The 18,909-nt window shown below is 42.4% G+C and overlaps 1 protein-coding gene across 2 annotated transcripts in view; it reads left to right on the top strand.

The window, feature by feature from the left end:
- PRDM15 (PR domain containing 15) overlaps positions 1–5,035 on the top strand; it is a 137,736-nt gene extending 132,701 nt beyond the window's left edge. For both annotated transcript variants that reach the window (XM_006898386.1, XM_006898385.1), the window contains 2 exons: positions 2,898–3,110; positions 4,556–5,035. In XM_006898386.1, the coding sequence (XP_006898448.1) occupies positions 2,898–3,110; positions 4,556–5,035 (693 nt within the window). The remainder of the gene's footprint in view (positions 1–2,897; positions 3,111–4,555) is intronic.
- Positions 5,036–18,909: the final 13,874 nt, after the last annotated feature.

The raw sequence follows: 18,909 nt of genomic DNA, 5'->3' as shown, positions 1-18,909 counted from the left end.
TGATATGCTGTTCCAGTTGTTTTTGGATAATCTTCAGTAGAATCTTACTTGCATGTGAAATCAATGAGATTGTTCTGTAGTTTCCACACTCAGCTGGGTCACCCTTTTTTGGAATGGGAACAAATATAGATCTCTTCCAGTCAGTTGGCCAAGTGGTTGTTCTCCAGATTTCTTGGTACAACTTGGTGAGGACACCCAGGGCAGCATGTTAACTGAAATACATCAATTGGTATACCATCTAATCCTGGGGCTTTATTTTTTGCCATTTCCTTCACAGCAGCTTGAACTTCTTCCTTCATTACTATAGGCTCTTGCTCATATGTTGTTTCAGATTGAATAATTATGAAGAAAGGATCCATCCCTTACACACAGCCTTCCTGATTTTAAACTGTGAAGTGTTCTCTTGCACAGCAGCTTCTTGTCTTTGCATAGATTTTGTATGAATAACTGCTTCTGACAACCTGCTGGAGGGTCAGCTATGAGTTGATTACAACTCAGTGGCAAACAACAACAGATGAGAACAAATGGTCAACATTTACCCACAAGTGAGGATGAGAAGGCAGGGAGGGGGAGAGAAGTTCCAAGAGGGAAAGAGAAGAAACAAAATAGAAATAATGAGAACGTTGACACATTGTGAAAATTGTAATCAATGTCACAGTAATTTGCATAATAATTGTTAAATGGGAACCTAGTTTATGGTGTGATCTTTTACCTAAAACACAATAAAATAGTTTAAGTAAGTAAAAAAAAACAACAACCCTCTTTTCAGATGTTTTCTAAAGATTTTCTCCCTATAATAAACTTCTGCTATCACTTTTTTAGTAAAGTCTTGATGAAAAGTTTTTTATTTTTATGAGGTTCTGTTTATTTTTCTCTTTTTCTGTTTCTGCTTTTGCTGACATGTAAAAGCACAGCCCCACAGCATTAACTTTGCATTTTCTTCTAAGAATGTTATAGTTTTGCTTTTCACATTTAGATCTTTAATGCATTCTGAAGTTGTGTTGTGTTTTTTTTTCTTGTGTGGTGTGAGGCGTGGATCCTGTTTTCGTTTGTCTTCCTATGGAAATACAACTTTCCTGTACCATTTATGCTGAAACTCTTCCTTCCCCATTGAAGGGACTTAGAACCCTTGTTAAAAACCAGTTGGCCAGAAAGATATGGCTTTATTTCTAATCCTCAACTCTATTCCATTGGTCTATATGTCTATTGTTATACCAATACCAGGCTGGTTCGCCTGCTGCAGAGTGTCAAGGTCTGCAGCCTACAATATGGATTGAGGCTCAATGTCAAGAAGACAGAGATTCTCACCACTGGACCAATTGGCAGCATCAGGATGGATGGTGAAGAGATTGAGATTGTACACAGCTTTAGTTTGCTTGGCTCCATAGTCAACAGTCTTGGCACCAGCAGCTAGGAAATTAAAAGGCGCATTGCAATGGGAAAGTCGGCTGTTAGGGACCTCTCCAAAGTACTGAAGAGCAATGGTGTCTCTTTGGAGACTAAGGTGCGTCTGATACAGGCCATGGTCTTCGCAATCACCTGTTATGCATCAGAGAGTTGGACAATGACCAAGGAGGATAGAAGGAGAATTGATGCCTTTGAGCTGTGGTGCTGGAGAAGAGTATTGAGAATACCATGGACTGCTAGGAAAACAAACAGATTTGTCCTGGAAAGGGTTAAACCGGGTGGCTCCTTGGAGGCAAGGATTCTGAGGCTCCGTCTAACATACTTTGGACATGTTGTGAGGAGAGACCGGTCCTTGGAGAGGGACATCATGCTTGGGAGGGTGGAGGGACGGTGCAGGAGAGGAAGGCCCTCTATGAGGTGGATTGATTCAGTGACTGGGATAATTGGGATGGGAGTGTCGGAGACAGTGCGATTGGCACAGGACAGAGCGGAGTTTAGGGCTGTTGTACATAGGGTCGCTATGAGTGGCAGGCGACTCGACGGCACGTAACAACAACAACATGTAATATATTTTAAAATTAGGAAGTGTGGTTTTTCTTATTTTGTACTTCTCTTTTAACATTGCTGTAGCTACATGTGTCCTCTTACCATTTCTTTTAAGTTTGAGAATTGGTTTTTCCATATCTGTAAAGAAGGCTGTTGGAATTTTTCTTGGGATTGTATTGAGTGTACAAATCAGTTTGGGAAATGCTGACTTAGCAATATTAAGGCATCTGATCCGTGAATGAAGGAGCTCTGGGGGCCTACTGGTAAGTGGCTCTGCTGCGGTCCTGAAGGCATGCAGTTTGAATCCATGGGTGTTTCATGGGAGAAGGATGGGCGATTTCCTCCCATGAGATTTACTGCCTTTGAAACCCGCTGAAGGGTCAGTTATGGGTCAGTCCCAACCTGACGGGACACAACAACAACAATCCATGAACACAGAACACCTTTCCATTTCATTCTTCTTCAATCTCTTTCCCTGTTTGAACATTTGTTGTGATTTAGTTAAGGAGCTCTGGTGTCATAGTGGGTTAGGTGTTGGGCTGTTAACTGAAAGGTCATCTGTTCAAACCCACTTAGATGCTTTAAGGAAGAGATGGATGGTATACCGTTGAGATTTATAGCCTAAGTAACTCATTGGAGAATCACCATGAGTTGGAGTCAAGTTGACAGAAGTGGATTTGAGTGGGGGTTTTGTTTATTTTGGTATGAGCTGCATCTAATTCTTTCACTTTACCTTTTTTTGTTTTTACACCTGAAGCTCTGGCCATTAGAAATATACATAAGCTGACCGGCGGCTTCTACTTTGTGCCTCACTGCAGTTCTGTGAACAGTCAAGTTGACCACTGACCCTGGACATGTGTCCAGGGTCAGTGTTCAAATCTTTCTGTCACCTCGTGGACATAACCTGCTGACCTTGCCATGTGCTAACCCTTGTTTTCCTGCAGCCCGAGCTGACTCTGGAGCAGGAGGAGCTGACCGAAGGGAAGCACGTAAAAACCGCCAAGCGAACTCACAAGAGGAAGCAGAAGCCAGAGGAGGAGGCGGGAGCCCCTGGGCCCGAGAGCGCCACCTTCAATGAGTACCCTGAGAAGGAGGCCGAGTTCACGGGCAGCAGCGTGGGAGACGAGACCAACTCAGCGGTACAGAGCATTCAGCAGGTGGCATCCCTTCTTTGTGTGTCCTGAGGTGCCCTCCTACTCCGCCAAGAGAGGCGGTTTCCTAAGCTGTTTAAACCTCTGCTCTTGCGTCACACCAATCCTTTTCTCAGTGTGCACAGTTCATTGTTGTTGTTGTTGTTGTTATAAGTTGCTGTCAGTGCCTCCAACTAATGTCTGGCTTTTGTGCTAGAGAACAAAACGTTGCCCAATCGCACATTGCCTTCATGATCATTAGCATGTCTGAAAACATCTTTTCAGCAGCTTTGCAGCTGTTGTGGGGTGCTTACCCACCTTGGGGGAACTCACCTCCCAGCACTGTAACAGCAAATACTCTGTAGTGATGCATAGGATTTTATTGGCTCATGTTCAGGTGTAGGTCCCCAGTCCTTTCTTCCTAGTCTGTCTTAGTCGGAAACCCAGGCACCACAGGTGACCTTGCTAGTGTGTCAGCTACCAGTAGCCCAACTTCCAGCATCACAGCAACGTACAAGCCAACCACACAGGGACTTTGTATGACTGCAGTCAGATAACACTCCCATTTCTCACTTGAGCATTATTTCACAGGATTGTTTTCATGTACAGCCACTCTCCTAGTTGAATATGACATGGCATTTTGGCATGGTAGAGAGGGCCATCTCCCAGTGGCTGGAAATTGGGCTTATTTCCTGTTTTGTGTCAGTTATAAATAACCTTCCTCAGTGTGTTCCTGTACTGGGAGGATGGACCTTGTGCGTCTGCTGACCAGTCATTATAAACCGTGCAATAGGCCAGACCAAACTGGCAGAAGATCAAAGAAGGCAGGGTTCAGCCAGCCAACTCCTCTTCTGTTAGTGGAACCTCCCACGTCACTCAATCTTGACCACTCTGTTTTGGAAGTTTCTAAATCTTACATCAGTCTGGATCTAATGTTGTATACCTCATCCTTCTTTTCATTTGGCCTTTCATCCTTAGCCATGAGAAAGAATACTTCCTGCTTTTTTCTTCCATTCTTTTTTTTCTTCTTATTTATTAGCTGTTGTCCTTAATTAGCTCTGTAGTTGGGAATTCCAGCATCTCAGGTGTTTAGAGGAAAGGGCAGGAAAAGAAATGTGCTCTGTCACGTACCATCATGACTTTTCTGTTTGGCTTTTCCTCACCGGACAAGTGCATTTGTTTCCCATTTTCATCTTATTGCCTGTATGATTATGTCTGTGTGGTTCCACTTGTAGTCCAGAAAGACAGTTTTCCAGGATACAGCTACCTATTTTATGTTGCTTAATTTAATTAGAAAATGAAACTTTATTAATTTTAACCTTCTACCATAAGAAATTTTGTCTTATTTTCCCCCTCTAATTTTGACAGGGCAAATAATTATTCGGCATGAAATGTGTAGCATCGAAAAGGTTCTTTTACTCGCAGTTGTACAGAAATGATTGACCAGTTTATGTTGTGTGCGACTCTTCCAGGTGGTGGTGACCCTGGGAGACCCAAACGTCACCACTCCATCAAGCTCTGTCGGCTTGACCAACATCACCGTCACCCCCATCACCACCGCAGCTGGGACTCAGTTCACCAACCTCCAGCCGGTGGCCGTTGGTCACCTCACCACGCCCGAACGCCAGTTACAGCTGGACAACTCGATCTTGACCGTGACCTTTGACACTGTCAGTGGCTCCGCCATGTTGCACAACCGCCAGAATGACATCCAGATCCACCCTCAGCCTGAAGCCTCAAACCCTCAGTCCGTGGCCCACTTCATCAACCTGACCACCCTGGTCAACTCCATCACACCCCTGGGCAATCAGCTGAGCGAGCAGCACCCTCTGGCCTGGCGGGCAGTGCCTCAGACGGACGTCATGCAGCCCCCACAGCCACAGCCCCCGCAACAGCAGGCGGCCCAGCCCCAAGTGCAGACGGAACCACAGCAGCAGATGTACAGCTACTGACACTTCCCGCAGGCAACGTGAAAACAGAAAGCCAGGGAAATCTGGTGGCGTTTTGAGTTTTATTTGCCGGATACCAAACAATGGGGGGAGAAAAGATTTCTCCGTTGCAATGTAAGTAAAGGTTGACTTAGCTTTTGCAGAATTATTTCCAACCCCCAGCAACATTACAGTCTGCCAGGCAGGAGTTTTGACCTGACAGGTTCCACACCATGCCTTACTCAAGGTGTCACGGCAGCTGCCACACCCTCACCTTCCCTTACAAAACTGTGTGTTTCACTGACACAGACTTGAGAAAATTAGACATGAAGAGAAGCAACTTCATAAGAGGCAAGTGATATGTTACATAAATGGTTCATTTTGTTGGGTTTGTTTCTTTTTTCTTTAGAGTTTGGAGGTTGTGTTACAATACCCCATAATATTCAGAACTGGCAATCCACAGCAGCAATACACAACTCTCCTCACTTCTGGGTTTGCTTCTTTGTTTTTTTCTGTTTTGTTTGTTTGTTTGATGAACAAACCGACTGAAGTTAAAGAAGCCTTGATTCTCTTCTTTAGAATTTGAGTTGAGCTGAATTTGTCATACCTCCATGGACTAAAACCCTGTAAGAAAAATGGACTGTGCTGGCATGTGTCTCGTGGAGCCCTCAGATTCAATAGCCCAGGGCGTCAGGTGAGGGCTCCATGTCAAGTATAAAAGGCTTCTGTCCAGAAATACAATTTCAATATAGTGTTTCCCTTTTTAATTTCATATACTCATGTATTCAAGACAATGTTATGGTCAATGTTGATTTCTATTTTATTTTATTTGAAGCTGGTGAAGTCATTTACACTGTAGGACTAGCTATCCATGTCCAAGTTACACAACTCCCTGAAGGCGAAGACAGTTCCTGTGTGTGCGGTGGGCCAATCCTCATGTTGTCACGTCCATGGCTCCTCAAGTTCCCTCGGGATTCTCTGCCATCTACAGCTATTTGCCACAAATAGCAGCTGAAATTCCCTAAGTGGAAAAACAGAGAAGGAAGCCTTATTTTTCTCTCTGTTTGAAAGGTTAATTTCAAAGGGTGAGAGGTTTTGAGATCAGTTCTATATAAGCATGTGGAAAAGCATCTGTGAAGTGTCCATGTGCTGTGGTTTCTTGCCAGGTGGCACCAGGTACAGAGAGATTAGTTCCCCAGTAAGTGAATGTACTGACTGAGAGCAAGCGCTGCTGGAAGGAGGGACAGGTGTGCACGAGGCTTTGCAGGAGACTCTGTGATGGTCGTGAAGCAGAAGGAGGTGTGTGTGGGAAGTCTCTTAACTCTCCTCATGCTTTCTTTGTTCACTGAAATGATGCCTTTGCCTTACTTTGTCCATGATCCCTCTTGGTCTCAAATTTTGTCATTTGAGTGGCCACCTGGACAAAAGATTCAATAATGAGTAAATGAGGCCTGAGGAATGTCACTGTTTTGGATGAGACAAAGGATGATTGGTTATGCAAAATGCAACTTTCTCAGCATTCTATTCCAAATGGTCAAGTGTTTAGGTGAAGCATGGAATCTGTTTTGTGCATTATGAGCCTTCAGGGATGAAAGGAGGTGTATTGGCCATGCACCACGAGAAAGAGCCTTCAGAGCTCGTATCATTCACAGCCACACTCACTTACATACACTCCTGACCCTCCTCTTGGCTGAGTGAATATGGGAGGTGGTTTGACCTGTTAATTTATGAAAATTATTTTTATCTTATTTCTGTATATAATTCACTGCTTTATACATCATTGTTTCACCAAATGAGCATGGGGCAGGGGTGATATGTTTTCTAAATACTGTTTCTATCCTCCAAACCTAAGTTGCCCAAACATTCACAGAAACACAAGTGCTCTAAAGTTCCTAAGATAAATACTTTTTAAAAAGTATCAAAATTCCTTTTTTCATTTGTAGAATCTAAAGGGCAAATAACCTATCAATAATCCAGACAGACTTGGGCTCATGGTTCAACTTCCACTAGCATCTGCCTCGTACTTCTCTTCCCTATGAGATAAACCCACTGCCATCAAGTTGATCTGACTCTTAACAACCCTCTGTCACGTTGCAGAGGTTTTAAATCTTTATGGGAGGCAGCTACCCACGTTTCTCCCATGGAGCGGCTAGTGGATTCAAACTACCAACTTTTTGGTTAGCAGCTTAATACATTACATACTACTGTACCAGGGCGCCTTCTATGAACTAAAGGCCTTTTAAATCACAATGTTTATTTTTTTCAAAGACATTGTTTGTGTGCTGCCTAGAAGAGTGTAACAGATGTTTAAAAAGTACCTAATTTCCATAGATTGGCCCCAATGAGTTTATCACTGTTTAATACAGACACAGATCATCTTTCTTATTAACAGAACATGAGAATGCTAAGTAAAAATGCAGCATAGGCACATGTTCTACAGATGTGTTTAGTCTTACAAGAGTTATCATCTAAGGCAAAGAGGTTCATATCAACATGTATTGCTGTGAGTTTGCTTATAAGAAACTGGATAGCAAAACCGGAGAAAGGTACTTCAGCCAAAAGAGTAAGCTACTGTACACTGTCCTTCCTCTATGTCATTGTGGGCAGAACTATTTAATTTTTTTTTTAACTGATCCAAGGTGCACAAATATAGTGAAAGTGCACACAAATATGGAGATGAGATTTAGCCATTGTGGCCACCAAACTCTGTGACTTCATCTTGGTTATAAACGAATAAATCATGAGAATTTATTTTTTGCCTGTGAATTTGTAAAGTTGTACACTTACCTGCCATGTGGCAATGAGAATTTTGGAGAGAGAGACTCCTGGGTACAGTCCCTTCCCTCGAATGTCACTACAAGTCAAGGAGGGAGAAGGGGCCCTGAAAGACTCTAGTGTGTGATTGTGTTCTCTCAGGAAAATGTTCTGTGCCAAGTGCCACCTCACTGTGTCCAACGTAACTGCTTCGGAGAACCCCTGGTGTGGACCTCGGATTTCACGCACCTTCCATATCGTTCCCCGTCCAGTGTCCAGAGGCGCCAAGCTCAGGCCTTCGCAACTCACGGCAACATCAGTGACTCTATCTACTGTTGGATTCTGAGCAGCACTTAAGACTGTTTTGAGAATTTGAGTGTATTTCATGTTCCATCCATTTGTGTGATGAAAAATAAAAGGTGCTGTGACCTGTGTTTTTCAATTGCTAGTCCTTTGCTCCAATTTCCCATTACAAAAGTTCAAGCAGTTAGTATGTTTTCAGGAGTTTAATTCCCACTCTCTACAGCGGTTTGGCTTATCTCCAGCCCGTGAAGTGTTGGCATTGTTTGAAATGTTCCCTGAGATAGTTATCAGAAGCTTTTGTGGATGGGTGGGATGGGGTGGGAGTGGCAGTAGAAACAGTTGTTATTGTTATGTGTTGTTTTTCCTGACTGGTAACAACTCTGTGAACAGCAGATATGAGCCCTGCTCAATCCTGCACCAACCTCAGGATCATTGACGTGCTCAGCCCCTGGTATAGTCACTGTCTATCCATCTTGTTAAAGGGTCTTCTCTTTCATTAACCATTTACTTCTCCAAGTGTGATGTCTCTTTCCAAAAAAGCTAGACAAGCCTAGCTTCTCCGGTACAAACTATATGAGATGGAGTCTCACCATCCTTGCCATCAAGGAGTTCACTTTATCTAAGATAGATTTGTTTTCACTTTTTGTAGGCCATGAGATACGCTGTTCTCTTTGCCAACACCACAATTCCACAATTGCTCTGACAGTCTTGTAGTGGGCTGGAAAATTAACAAACTCACAATCTGTAAACACAATCTTACAAAACATTAAGAAAGCAAATGACAACATACAAAGGGAAAATAGCTGGCCCACCAGCTACTTCTTTGTTAGGTTTTATGTCTGACTTGAGAGCATCAGCTTTTGAAAGGTCATCATTCTAGAAAGATAGGAGGACGTTGGTCTCCTGAGTGATGATTCGATGAGAATTACTAAGCAGTGCCTCTGGGTGGCCTGGAGGGAGAGCGCAGGGACCATCCCTCTTACCTGTTCTCAGGTATGGTGACTGCTCCCAAGCCCTGCTCCCTACCAAGTTAAGGGCACCCCCCTTTAACAAGTATTGGAGGGGGAAAATGTGATTAATATTGTGTCAAAGAAAGTGTCAATTAGGGTGAAAAAGTTATTTGGCTAAAGAAACTGTCAGTAGACACCTAGGGACCCTGTGAACGGTGGATCTGAACCCTCCCTGATCCTGGGCCATTCTCAAAATCTCCAACACGACACACATGAGCCCACCATTACATTCACTGTGTCAGTCCATCTAGTGGAGGGTCTTCCCCTCCTTCCTTTACACAGGCAATAAAACACAAGTAAACATCTCTGCTAGCAGCCAAGACCCATCTTACAAATAAGGACATCCTTTGTTCATAGCTCTTCTGAATCCAGCTTGAATTTCTAGCAGTTCCTTGTCCATTTTGCTACTCCATCTATTTTTAAATGATCTTTAGCAAGGTTTTACTTGCATACTGTTCAGTAATTCCTGCATTCTGCTGGATCACCTTGTTTTGGAATGGGAACGAATATGGATCTCTTCTGCTCAGTTGGACAGGTAGTGGTCTCTGAAATTTCTTGGCAAAGACCAGTCAGCATATACAGTGCTGCAACTGCCTCAATTATTCTCTCAATCCTTGGAACCTTATTTTTTTCCCCCCAGTATCTTCCCTGTAGCTTGGACTTCTTCCTTCAGTACCATTGGTTCTTGATCATATGCTGTTTTCTGAAATTGTTCTGTGTCAACCAATTTTTTTGGTACAGTTATCTGTGTTGTTGTTAGTTGCTGTTGAGTTGAGTATGACTCATGGAGACCCTTTGAACAGCTAACGTGAACCCTGCCCTATCTTGTGCCATCTTCAACATCTCTGACACACTACAGTCCATCACTGAATTTACTGTCATTCTATCTCATGGTGGGGGGTTGGTGGTCGTGTCTTCCTTTCCTTCACTGACCATCTTTCCAAGCATGATGTCCCTGTCCAAGGAATAGCCTTGCTTAGCTCCGTGTCAAATGTATGAAGAATGAAGCTTTCCCATCCTTGCTTCCAGGGAACACTCTAACTGCCCTTTTCCCAAGACATCACTGTTCTTTTGGCGGTGCGTGGGATATTCACTACTCTGCTCCAACACCACAGCATATAGGGATTAATTCTCTGTCATAATTATTCATTGTCCAGCTCTCTGATGCACAGCAGGTGATTGAGAAGACCATGGCCTGAATCAGGCGCATCTCAGTTTTCAAACTGACATCATTGCTCTTCAGCATTTTGGAGAGGTCCTTTACAGTAGACTTGCCCAAGGCAATACATCGCCTGACTTCCTGACTGCTGGTACTAATGGTGTTGATTGTTGATCCAAACAAGCTGAAATAATTGACAGTTTCAATCCTTTCTACATCTACTATTGGCCCTGTAGTGAGAATCTTTGTTTTCTTGATAAGAGCAAGTTTCAGAATCTCTCTTCTGAAGTCCATTCTGATATTTTCTTTCTGTATTCTCTTTTTTTAGCGGCCTCATTCCTTTTTCATGTATGATATCATCCTGTAACACATTTACTCTTGGGTTGTTAGTATTCAGTGCATTGTGTTCGTATGTACAGCAAAACTCTTCAGGAATTTCCCAAAACGCAAATTTGAAATGACTGGTCATCACTCCATCAGTTGGGAGGAGGTAGCTTGGATTGGTTTATTAAGTTTGCAAGTCTTCAACTCTAGGTTACCTAAGGCTTACCTAATTACCTCCAAAATGGTCTTTATCACAAGTGGTAATTTCTATGAAATGTTACAAGTTCAGTCTAAATAGGGTAGGGGGTCGTGGAAACCTTTTTGGCCCCTCAACTCCCCAGGAACAGAAAGCTGTTCCCAGACAATGCCTGACTTTGAACCAAGCCGTCTGCTTTTCACTTGTTCCTAAATTTGCCTTCTCACATGTGTGAGAAAGAGAAGATTCCCAAGGGGAAAGAGCTTTCTTGAAATATAGAGCTGCTGTCTTAGTTACTCAGGGCCGCTATAATAGAAGTAGCATTAAACTCACTGCCACTGAGCCAATTGTGACTCATAGTGACCATCCATTAGATTTCTGGAGGAGGACGCTGCCCATCTTCTCCTGGGCTGGTTCTCGTGTATTCCAACCAGCAACCTTATGGTTAGCAACCTGACGCAGCACACACTCTGCAACTAGCGCTCCTTAGGAATACAAGTGGCGGACTTTAAGGAATAAAAAGGTTTCCTTTTCACAGGACACTGGGAGTTTAAATTCAGATGCTAACTCTAGGGGACAGCTGTCTGACCACTCGAGGGAAATCCTCCTCTAGTGTTTTATATATATCTTCTTGGTATCAGCAGTCAGGAGATCAGGAGACAGATTGCATTGGGAAAGTCTGCGGTCAGGGACCTCTCCAAATTACTGAGGAGCAATCATGTCAGTTTGAAGACCAAGGTGTGATTGATTCAGTTTATGGTTTTTATTGATCACTTGCTGTGCATCTGAGAGTTGGACAATGACTAAAGATGACAGAAGAAAAATTGATGCTTTTAAGCTGTTGATGTTGGAGAAGAGTAGTGAATATCCCATGGACTGTCAAAAGAACAAATGGCTATGTCTTGGGAAAAGTGTATCCAGAGTGCTTCTTGGAGGCAAAAATGACAAAGCTTCATCTTATATGTTCTGGGTATGTTGCTAGGAGAGGCTATTCCTTAGGGACATCATGCTTGGAAAGGTGGAAGGTCAACGAACAAGATTAATTGATTCAGTAACTGCAGCAATGAGGTCAAGTGTTTCAGAAATTATCAGGATGGCACAGGGTAAGACAAGGGTCAGATCTGTTGTTTATAGGGTAACTAAAAGTCGTCCCTGAGTCAAAGGCACCTAACAACAACAGCATACATACACACACATATACATAAACAAAACCTTTGCCAGTTCCACAGCTTTCACCAGCCCAATTCAGTGACATTGATTTTGTTTATCATGTTGTGTGGTGGTGGTGGTGTTGTTATGTGCCGTCTAGTTGCCTGTGACCTATAGTGACCCTATGTACAGCAGATCTGAACCTTTCCCTGCCCTGAGCCTGTCTCACTAATTCTGACACAGAAACCCCTATTGTCCCAGATACTGCATCAATACATCTCATCCGGGGTCATCCTCTCCTGTGCTGTCCCTCCACCCTTCCAAGCATGATGTCCTTTTCCAAGGACCCAGTTCTTCCTGGTCACATGCTTCAAACTCCTAGCCTCCAAGGAGAAACTTGGTTTCACCCACTCCGAGACAAACCTATTTCGTTTTGTGGTAGTCCATGATGTGTTCAAAACTCTTCTCCAGCACCACAATTTGAAGACATCGATTCTTCTTCTGTCATCCTTAGTCATTGTCTAACTCTCTGAAGCATAAAAAGTATTTGTGAAGACCATGGCTGAGATTAGGCTTAGTCTCTAGGCTGCCATCATTGCCTTTCAGCACTCTGGAGAAGTCCCTGACAGCAGATTTTTCCCAGTGGAACTCATCTTTTGATTTCCTGACTGCTGGTGTTGACTGTGAAGCCAAACAAACTGAAGGTGTTAACAATCTCAATCTCTTCTCCATCTATCATGATGCTGCCAGTTGGCCCAGTGCTAAAAATCTTTGTCTACTTGATGTTGAGCTTCAATCTATATTGAAGGCTGCAGTCCTTGACCTTCTGCTACAAGTGCTTCAGGTCTTCTTAAATTTCAGCAAGCAAGTCTGTGTCATCTGCATAACGTAGGTTGTTGATAAGTCTACCTCTAATCCTGATTCTATATTCCTCTTTGTAGAACCCTGCTTCTCAAATGATCTGTTCTACATATAGATTGAAAAGGTATGGAGACAGGATGCATCCCTGACAACTGCCTCCCTGATTTTGAACCATTCATTATTTTTCTGCTCTGTTCTGAGGACTGTTTCTTGGTTCAAGTATAGATTTTGCATAAACACAATCAATCTGGGATTCCTCTTTTCCTCAAGGTTAGCTACACTTTGTTGTGACCCACACAATGTTGTGTAACAGTCACAAATTTTCTTTTCTCAACTATCCCACTGCAAATTACACAAACTCAGCACCCCTCTAAGCAATGGCTTCCTTTCCTCCACACTGACCACCTCTGGTAATAGATTTTGTTCTTTTTATGTCTGTCTTTAGCATAGATTTTTTTTTCTCCTTCTCATCTCTGCAGGTTTCACTGTCTTCACGACCACAACCCTCATTCAGGTTTGCACCTAACGGCATGTGACTGCACACCTTCCTCTCCTGTCCCCTGGAGTCTGTGCAGACCATTTAAAGGTTTGTGTCTAGTTGTGAGCCAGCATCAAGTTCAGCCTCTCAATGGATGCTAAATGCTCTCTGACACAGTCAAAATCTTCTGCTTTATCTCTTCCCTTCAACGATTTTGATAACCCACGTGGGGACTGGGCAGAGCTGGCTCAGTGGTAGAATTCTCACCTTCCGTGTGGGGGACCCACACTAAGCCCCCAGCCAATGCAGCTCATGCATGGCTGTCACTTCTCTGTCGGTGCAGGCTTGTCTGTTACTATGATGAACAGGTTTCAGCTTTGCTGCAAGACTAAGGACAGACCAGGAAGAAAACTACAGCCAGCAATCAGCCAATGAAAACCTACGAATCACAACTCAGTTCCATTGTACAAGGGGTCACCAGGAGTCAGGGTTCAACTTGGCAACAAAGAACAACCATAATGTTTATCCATACATCCAAAATGCTAAACATTTTCATGTCTTATTTAAGATTTTCTTGTACTAAAAACAGGAAATGAGGGAATTAACCCTGTGCTTCAGAACTATTAGATATAGTGAGGTTTTGTTTTTATCCTTTCCTTTCAAAATAATTTCAGATGCACAGTGCATTTAAGTCCCGTGGACACTTTACATGGCATCCCCAGCGGCAGCCACCTGCATGAGGGTAGAGAGCAGTTGCCTTTGAGTCACTGTGACTCATGACAGCCCAGCTGTGTCAGAGCAGGCCTGTGCTCCCTGCGGGTTCCAACAGATGTGATCTTTCAGAGGAAAACCTTCTTCTGATGCCTTGAACCTCCTGTCTTTCATTTGTAGCTCAGAACTTAACACTCAGGGACTCCTTATATAACTTGAGTGGTTATTATTATATACTCTTGAAATGGAACCATCTGACCCTCCAGTGGGTTTTCAGAGCCAACAAAACATGGGAGGATATTGCCCGTCTTTCTCTTGTGAAGTAGCTCGTGGATTAGAACTGCTGTCTTTGGGTTGGCCAGACAACTCCTTACCCACTAGGTCACCAGAGCGCCGTCAGGAAATTGACAGTTGAATACTGTTAGATACCATCTTATTTAAATCTCACCAGTTGTGAAAGAGAACATGCAATTTCATACAATTTTATGGAATATACAGACTCGTGTTACCACCAACACAATCAAGACACAGACCTACTCGGTATCTACCAAGGAACTCCCCCGAGCTGCCCCTTTTTGTTGTACCCACCCACCCTCTCTCTCTGCCCCTGGCAATCATAGTCTATTCTCCTAATTTTGCTATTTCAGAAGTATGATAGAAATGGGAGCATACACTGCTTTATTTCTCTTAAAAGATTATATATTTCTCTATCAAAGTATCACTCTTCACATCGCGGAGGCAATACCTTTTTTAGTTGAAGATCTTACTGAGGCAATTGCAAATTCCCACACAATTGTCAATACTAATTTAGGGTGTTCTGTTATACTTTGTCCAGTTTTTGCCAATGGAATCAGTCTGAAAAACGATAGTGTAACAAGGCTCTTGACTGAGATTCAACCCACTGATTATATATCCACGTATTTTACTTGCTTATGTGTGTGGTGTGTGTCTGTGTGTGTGTGGCGATGCTGTTGTTGTTGATATTTTTTGTTGCTATTGTCATTTTCCATCATGTCAGCTTTTACTTATGGTGCCCTTTATATACTAGAATGCAATGTTACCGAGTCACAGTGATTGCTGTGTTTGAGCTCATCTCAATCCCTCTCCTCAGAAGTTTTCTTTATTTTCTCTGACTCTCTGTTTTACCTTACATGTTGCCCTTCCCTGGCCAGGGGTCTTTCCTGGCACTATGTCCTAAAGCAAGTGAGCCAAAGCCTTGACATCCTGACTTTTAAGGAATATCCTGGCTGTATTTCTTCTCAGTAGCGTCTGTTCCTTCTGGTCGCCTGCAGTGTGGTCAGTACTCCTCTCCAACACAATTCAAGCTCATCAAATTCTCTTCTATCTTCCCTTTTCACTGGTGAGCTTTTCAATGCATATGAGGCAATTGAAGTATTTTGTGTTTAGGTCTAGGTAATTTTATCATCTTTGTAAGTGTGTATATCTACACCATGGTAGAAATCCAAGTATATAACCTTTTGAAACTGGCATTATTTTAATCAACATAATGCTCTTATGATCCATCCAACTTGTTGGATGTGGTAACAGTTTGTTTGGTTTTTGTTGTTGGGTTTTTAAATTTATTATTGAGTTGTATGGACATACCACACTTGGTTTATCTTTCACCCATGAAGGATATCTGGGTTATTTCCAGCTTGGAACCATTATGAATAAAGTTGCTATGAAAATTCATGTACACATATTCTGTAGAGATACATTTTCCTCTCTCTGGAATAAATATTCATGAGCATGATCATTGAGTTTTGAGGTCAGCAGATAACTTATCCTGGGAGTAATTGTGGGGTTATCTGATAACTAGGGGGCTCTGGTGGCCTACTATCAAGGAGCTGCACTGCAATCCCAAAGGCACACAGTTCGAGGCCACCAGTTACTCCACAGGAGAAGAATGGGCAATCTCCTCCTGTGCGATTAACTGCCTCTGCACAGCTATGGATCAGTTCCAACTCTACAGTACACAACAACAACATCTGATAATTAACATTAAATATTTTTCATTATGCTTTGTACTTTCAACATATCTGGTATTACAAAATCAGACTAAAGTGGTAAAAATTATTCATGCTAAATTCTAAGAAATAAAATTTAATGTGTGAGACCCTGGTTTGGGGGATTACAAAAAGAATCTGCACAGTTCTGATGAACCATGAAGAGATTTCCCAACACATTTTCTTTTTAACTATGTTTTATCAATATATTAAAGGGAAGGAAGAAAGGCCTGGCAATCTACTTTTCTAAAGCAGCTATTGAAAAAACAAGTGTCTGATCCCTAAACACTCCTGGGGCTGATGCAGGACCGGGCAGCCTTTTGTTCTGCTGTAGGTGGTGTCTCAGTGAATTGGAGCTGACTCAACAGAAGCTCATAACATCGAGGGGAAAACACTTATGTCACCGAAATATTAAGCATCAAACAAGCGAACTGATTATATCCAGTTATAATTACCATTTGAAGTGTCAATTGTCGCCTGAAGTTTCTAAATCTTCATGAGATTCTTGGAATCTTGATCTCCATTTGATTGGATCTTATAACCATATATTGAACAAAGTGACTAATTAATCATTCAATCTTATTAAATGATAATTTTTGCCTTTTGTTAGCAATAATGACACTCAAGCCTTTGATGTTTCCCAATCAATACCTTACTGACTTAGAACACATGACTGTTCAGTAGAAAATTATCCTTCATTTCATAAGTAAAAGTCATTAAGCATAATAATCACGTAATTGTTGTTGTTGTTAGATGCTGTTGAGTCGAGTATGACTCACAGCAACCCTATGAACAACTGATCTGAACACTGTCCTATCCCAAGCCATCCTCACAATCTCTGACACTCAAGCTCATTGCTGCAGTCACCGTGCCAACCCTCCTGATGGAGGGTCTTCTTCTCTTTCACCACCCCTCCACCTTCACAACCTTGATGTCTTTGCCAAGTAATAACTCTCTTAGCAACATGTCCAAAGTATGTGAGGTGAAGCTTCATCATCTTTGCCTTCAAGAAACACTCTGGTTGCACCTTCTCCAAGACACTTCCGTTTGTTCTTCTGGCAGTCTGTGGAATTTTCAGTATTCTTCTCCAACACCACAGTTCAAAGGTACTAATTTTTCTTCTGTCATCCTTAGTCATTGTCCAGCTGTCTGCAACTTAGCATGTAACTGGAATCAGGCACAATTTAGTCTTTAAACTGACACCATTACTCCTCAATAATTTGGAGAGGTCTCTGGCTGCAGACTCTCCAAGTGCAATATGTCTCGTGACCTCCTGACAGCTGGTACCATCTGTACTGACCATTAATCCAAGTAAGATGAAGTCGTTGACAGGCTTAATCCTTTCTCTGTCCATCATGATGTTGCCTATTGATCCAGTGGCTAGGATTTTTGGGCTTTTGATGTGATGCAATCGATAGTGAAGGCTGCAGTGTTTAACCTTCTACAGCAAGTACTTCAGGTTCTTACTTTCAGCAAACAAATTTGGGTCATCTCCATAACAGGTTATTGATGAGTCTCCCTCCAATCCCAATGCCACATTCTTCTTCATAGAGTCCAGCTTCTCAAATAATTTGCTGAGCATATAGATGAAATAGGTATATAAGAAGGTTACAACACTGATGCATACTTCAGGCCATATTATAGAAATGTTGTTGTTAGGTGCTGTCGAGTCATACACAACTCATAGCGACCCAAAGAACAGAAGGCCTGAGCACTGTTCATAGAGTTTCCGGAGGCAAGCTAGTTCAGAAGTGGATGCCACTCCTGCTTCTAAGCTTGTTTTAATCAGGAAGCTCCACTGAACACTGTCCACCATGGGTAACCATTATCGCATTTGGAACATCAGTGTCACAGTGTTCAGCTTCGCAGCAACCACGAGTTACCTCTGTACAGCAATGCACAGATCAGTGCTATACCACCTAAAAGAATGTTTGACAGAAAAACAATTGGAACCAGTCCTGAGTGCCACAGATTAAAATCACCCACCTTGGGCTTGGTAGCATAGAAATAGCAAATAAAAAATACAGTCATAGAATCCTGTGCCTAAACTTGCACTATGATTTGCACACTAAAAACAGAACAAAAGCCAACAACAACAAATACCCAACTCATTGCACAAAGTTGAATCCCAACGTACAGCACAGCATAGACCTACCTTTTAGGGACAGCTGAGAGTCTTTATAGATGCACACTGCCTCGACTTTACTCCAATGAGTGACTAGTTGGTTTGAGCTGTTAGCAGCCAAAGCACAGCTGTCAAGAGCTCTTCTTATGAACTCCTTGGCATTCAACTGTAGAAGCAAGTGAACCTTTGCAGGATAAACCTTGCTTGTCCTATGGAACTGTGCTCCCAAGGTTTTCAGTGGCTGACTTATTGGAAGTAGATAGCAGACCCTTTTCTAAGGTTCCTCTAAGTACTCCAAAAGTTTCTCTGGGTGGATTTGAACCTTTAGCCTTCTGGTCAAGCACATTCACCATTCATACCACCTGGGGACTCCCAGTGAACTAGTCTTTCATCTTCAAATAAACCCTAGACTGCTTTCTGCATCCCATTTATCCCTATATAACTTTCTAGCATCACACTCATAACTTTCCACTAGGGTTCCTCCCCCCAGGTTTTTTTAATTGTAATTTTAGGAAAATTTACAGAAAAGTTAGATTTTCATTTATTCATTGCACATTTTCCTCCCTCCTTCTCACTTCCCAATCCCCACTTCACTTTCTCTTTTAAAAAGAGTATTCATAGAAGAACTGTCACCAATTCTATATAAACTATTTCAAAAAATAGAACAAGATGGGACACTCCCAGACTCATTCTATGAAGCAAACATATCCTTGATACCAAAGCCAGGAAAGGACACCACCAAAATAGAAAACTATAGGCCAATATCTCTTATGAACATAGATGCAAAAATCTTGAATAAAATATTGGCCAATAGAATACAAC

Source organism: Elephantulus edwardii, unplaced genomic scaffold (genome assembly GCF_000299155.1).
Source record: "Elephantulus edwardii isolate Elephantulus edwardi_28Jun2011 unplaced genomic scaffold, EleEdw1.0 scaffold00228, whole genome shotgun sequence".
Classification (NCBI taxonomy): Eukaryota; Metazoa; Chordata; class Mammalia; order Macroscelidea; family Macroscelididae; genus Elephantulus; species Elephantulus edwardii.
The sequence above is the reverse complement of the archived record's forward strand: the minus strand, read 5'-3'. Positions and strand labels throughout refer to the sequence as shown.